Source organism: Montipora foliosa, chromosome 10 (genome assembly GCF_036669935.1).
Source record: "Montipora foliosa isolate CH-2021 chromosome 10, ASM3666993v2, whole genome shotgun sequence".
NCBI lineage: Eukaryota > Metazoa > Cnidaria > Anthozoa > Scleractinia > Acroporidae > Montipora > Montipora foliosa.
This window is the reverse complement of record NC_090878.1, coordinates 11,779,887-11,784,886: the sequence shown is the minus strand read 5'-3', so window position 1 is coordinate 11,784,886 and position 5,000 is coordinate 11,779,887. Positions and strand designations below refer to the sequence as shown.

Sequence of the window (5,000 nt, the reverse complement as noted above, 5' to 3'; positions counted from 1 at the left end):
TGTGCTCTAATGATTGTTTTAGCATCCTAGATCACGCTTCTACCACCTTCCAGCTTAAGATAAAAGAAGCCATTCATATTCAATGGAAGAAACCTACACTTAATCATCAACTTTATCATGTTAATTTAAAACTTTCTTTGTAATCTTTTACATTGTCATGTGTCCTTACAGCTAATTAGCATTTTGGTTCACACTATATATTCAACTCTGTACTTTGTAATTTACCAGTAAACTGAAGATGGCAGAAGTTTCTGTCGAAACATGTTTTTAAATTTAAAAAGTGTTGTGTTGTTTTTTAAAATAAGAAGCCAAGGCTGATCACACAATCAGACTCAATCCGCGCAAAACTATTTACATTGCTTGAACATACCATTTAAACATGCGCTAAGTGCAAACACCTTGATTCAATGATCGTCTCTTCATCCAAAATCTATCCCTCCAAGAACCTCCCAGTCCACTCTCAAAAAGAAGGGGACCAATTAAATATTGTCCTTCAAATAATCACGCTGTCTGAAAGACATTTTCAATAATTTTCGTCAGAGTAGGGCTAAATATAAAGGAGTTTTTGTTGACGTAATGATCTCATAAGTTCTTTGTAAAATTTCAAATTTTCAAAGCATCATTGCTCAGAAATTATCTGGTACATCGGGTTCAAATTTTCAGAGATAGCTCATTATGGAACTGAAATTTTAAATGTTCAGTACCTCTTTCTTCGCTGACTGATTAGAAAATGATAAATTAGGACGCCAAAACAGCCATTTGAGGCAGTCAGTGTCTCCTGAAGAAAGGCTTTCAGTTACCTTACGTAGACTGACCACAGGTGATTCACCACAGTCGGTTGCTTTTACCGTCGTGGTTTGGGAGTACTAGGGAGTTTAAAAACGACGACGGAGACGAATACGACAACTCCACAAAACAATATCATTGGTTAAAAGAGCATAAATAATCGTGCTGCACGTGCAGCACGGATTTTTGCAAGTATCGTAGTGGTGCTCTACATAACGACGACGTGAATTCACCAAATTTGAGGTTTTCGCGACAGCGTTCAATAAATTTTCTCATAAACAGTGTTTATTAAAGAAAATGTATTTAAGTATAACAAAGCTGGAAGTACCATCCGACAGACGTTTACAAAAGAAAAAAAAATCCTGGACAAAAGTGGGAGCCGGGGTCCGCTGAGCTGACCCCTAATTATCCACCCTTGCGTCTTGATCCAATAGACGATTTGTTACCTCTACCATACATAAATTAGGGGAAACGATCATAGGTGATTCCTGCTCCTGACCGATCATGAAGGGTAATAAAAGAGGCCACTTTTGTTCGATGAAAGGCTTTGGAACCAACCATTTTTACATGCTTTAGCTCAGTGAACAAACCAACCGAAGCGGAAGCACCTGTTGGCTGTCAGTTCAATCAAGAGGATGGGGGAAACTAGCTGAGAACATCAGCGTTGAATTGCCAATCTCGTTCCCAGGCCTTTTAACCATCGAGAGTAGTTGTTGAATAGACCTTTTGGCAGTTACGGCGGCCATTTTGATTTCTATTGTTTCGAAAGACATTATGGGATGCTCGGGGGGCAAATTTATGTATTCACAACAAACAACTTCATTATAATGGGTTGGTTGCTCAGATAATCCAACCATTCGATGAGATTCACAAAGTACAGGAAGCGCATAACGCATAATAAAAGAAAGATCTTACCAAGCAAAGTGCTGATTGTCAACAAAGGGGAATATAGTGCTGTAATTTCTTCCTTTCTGTAACTGCTGTAACTCCAATACGGAAATGTTCTTCGGACATATAACCAAGAACCATGGGAAACTAGCTGAGAACGTGTTTTGAATTGCGAGAGTGAGAGAACAACCAAAACTTGCTATCTGCTTAAATAACCTGATAACTCAATGGGAATATCCCTGGGGACTACTAAATCCACCTAGAAAATGCCTGATAACAAACCACAAAACCTTTCATATTAGAAGAATTCAAACGCATACCAATAGGAAATACAATTTACGCACGCGCTGCGGGCCTATTGCCACCACGGACTTACACTCTTACAACCTGGTAATATAGTGTGTGGTGCACTTACAGGTCACTACCACAAAAAGCCGAGAAAACTAAAACATTTCGCAGTTCTTGAAATGCATAAGAATGTGATAGCTTTTCCAAGAATCACCTAAAATGAAAAATCGTCTTGATATCATTTCATTTGTATTTATGTAATAACAGGGTTAATTATGTTGGCTATACTTGCCGAAACCTTTTCCAACGCATTGAGGAACACACCTACGTGACGCCCACAATCAGAAGAACAAAGATCTTCAGGAACAATCTACCATTCTTAAGAAATGTTGTGGGAAATTTGAATTCTTAATTTACGAAATGCTCTTTATCCGAGAAAAGCACTCAATCTGACTCAATCAAAGCAAAACTGTTTAGTACCTAATTGTTACCCTCTACGTTCCACATTGTAGTGTTTTTAAATACATGCAACGATATTTTCACACACATTCTTAGTATTTAAAGAACTCACAACAATCTGACTTTTAGTTTTTAGTTTTTACGAGTTTGAAAATGATGAGCGAATCATCGAAACGTCATTCAAAATTATTATCACTAATTTTTACTCTCAATTAATCGAACATAAACTAAAGAAACAGTTATGAGACGAACTGTTTAAGGGCATGGAAGAGGACCTGTCTCGGCCCCTGAATGGATCCCTGTCCACATTATCTCTCCTGGAGCCCATCGTGGATTTTGTAAACAGGGTCTGAGATCAAATCTAAAGGCTTTAAATATTTTAGATATGTCAAATACAAAAGGCTTGTTACATGTTTGTGAAATTTCAGTTAAAGGTGTGATTTCCTTGGCCTTGTCGTTACTGTACTTCCAAAATCTCTGCATTAATTCTGGCGAGCTTCCGTGAATACCCATGAAGGAGTCGCATGTGTTGGTCAGCTTTTCAAATATCTTCACTTTGTTCGGATTTTTAGGGTGATGAAGTCTTCGATCGTCAAAAGAAATTAAATTGTCGCTTTTATTAAAGACGCTGTTAATCCAAATAGGAATTTGCTGATCAGCGTGTGGATGACAAAGGATTCGCTGAGGGTCTTGAGACAAAAAGCGCACAATGACGTCATGAGTAAATAGCGTCCAAGCCTCGTCCACGTAAATGAGATCTCTAAATTGACAGTGAAACCAGCCCCAGCTTAACATCTTGGTAGGCCTGTGGCGTAACTCATATTTGAGCCTCTCAAGGCACACGAAATAGTCATCGTCAAGACGGAGGAAATACGTGAAGTTGTACTTGACCGCAGCCCACATCATTTGGTAGAGATATCGAAGGCCAAAACTTCGGCCGCCAACAACCGGTTGAAATTCTATGTCTTTGTAAATGTGTTTTTCATTAGAAAGTTTGGCCTTATCCTCTTTGGGTATTTGAATGCCGTCAGTGAAAAACTTGCACCGCACCTAAAACAGAGTTATGGATTCAATAAAAGCGAATTCATAGTTCGCCTTGACGCATAATGCGTTTACTGCCCGTCTTTTACAGCGAAGCCACTTATTAAAATCTGCCTCGCGTTTACGACGAATCGTCCAAGAAGAAAATTACCATTTTTTTCCTCATCTTGCATTTGCCATTATATTTGAACTATGTCGTCTGTAAGGTGTGCTGATCGTACTGTAGAGGCATATGATATCGTGATAAGCTATTTCCATTTCTATGCTAGACTTTTTGGGCGTTATGTCGCATTTCGATGCAGCACACCTCTGTTTTGAACATAATGACATCATCGCAAATGCAAAGGAAAAGAACTGAGGCTTACACTTGCCATTTTGCCGTTATGTCGACCGACACTTTGCCGCTTGTTTAAACTTGGCTTGTGATCGGAAGATACATTAGAAGTATTTGCTAAGGTTCAGTCTAGAGCTGGACGTTGAACAATCGGTCAAGTTCTCTAATATATCATTTATACAATTTCCCAGCTCAATTAATAAGGCGCCGCGAGCACGCCGGTTCTAGTTCGTGCGCGGTTAGGCTCAAATTTCCAGTCCTTCACGGCTTGTTGCGCCCACGTCGCTCTCTCCAATCCAACGATAAATCCGCCATATTGAAATAGTCATCCGAGCTAATTATGCCCCAGATTTTTTCAGGGGATTGTCCTTGATCGATCAAACAAAACAAAGTACACGCCCGCTGCTGCAAACCACCAGGGGCTGAAAATCTTAGCCTAATGCGAAGCTTGGGCAAATGTAGTTTGATTTCAGAATCTCTTAAATTTCAAGGTGTCCCGGAAATGTCAAATTTGCACTAACAGAGTCATTATATTTATTTATTTTTTATTGTTTTTGAAGCGCCGTAATATGAAAACCTTCTTTAGCTTTATTGGACTTAGTTAAATCTCAAAAAGAAGGCCAGGGGTTACGAGTGCAGATCAGGGCTTTTCTAATCGTGATGACCGATAACTTGTACAACTCGAAAGCGGTGCATGGAGGCGGAACCTTATAGGCTCAAACTTTACGAAAGGCAACCTGTTCTCTGCCACATTATTTTCCAGCCAAGAAATACTAACCTCTCCGTGACATTTCGTCCCCCATGTCTGTCTTATTGCATCTCTCCTGTCTCGTCTTGAAGGCGCCGTAGATACAATAATTAGAAGGAGGATGGTTTGTTTTGTCTCGAGCTCTTTCAAATCACTGAATTCCTCCGTTGCAAACATGCAATCACTTCTATTGGGTGTAACTTGCGTCAAGTTAGCGAACATGTCCACAAGTGGTTGAAGGTGTGTGAATCTTAGTTGTGGCAGGAGGCCACCTCGTGGTTGAGGTGCTTTGAGGAACAACCTCTTCCAGTTCATAGAAAAGTTTTCGCTCCCAAAATACAACAGCGTAGTAAACATAAAAGCAGAAAGAAACACGCAGCGGATAAATTTAATGCAATTCAATCGACTTGAGCATATTTTCCTCCTGGGATGTATAAACATTGTTATGCTGGCCAG

The 5,000-nt window shown here is 39.7% G+C and overlaps 1 protein-coding gene across 1 annotated transcript in view; it reads right to left on the bottom strand.

Moving 5' to 3' along the window:
• Positions 1–299: 299 nt before the first annotated feature.
• Positions 300–5,000, bottom strand: part of LOC137973493 (uncharacterized) — a 6,102-nt gene continuing 1,401 nt past the window's right edge. Inside the window, exons 2-3 of the mRNA XM_068820315.1 lie at positions 4,575–5,000; positions 300–3,471 (exon numbers count right to left, since the gene is read on the bottom strand). The exon at positions 4,575–5,000 is cut by the window's right edge and continues 1 nt beyond it. Coding sequence (XP_068676416.1) covers positions 2,677–3,471; positions 4,575–4,985 — 1,206 coding nt within the window. The 5' untranslated portion in view covers positions 4,986–5,000 and the 3' untranslated portion in view covers positions 300–2,676. The remainder of the gene's footprint in view (positions 3,472–4,574) is intronic.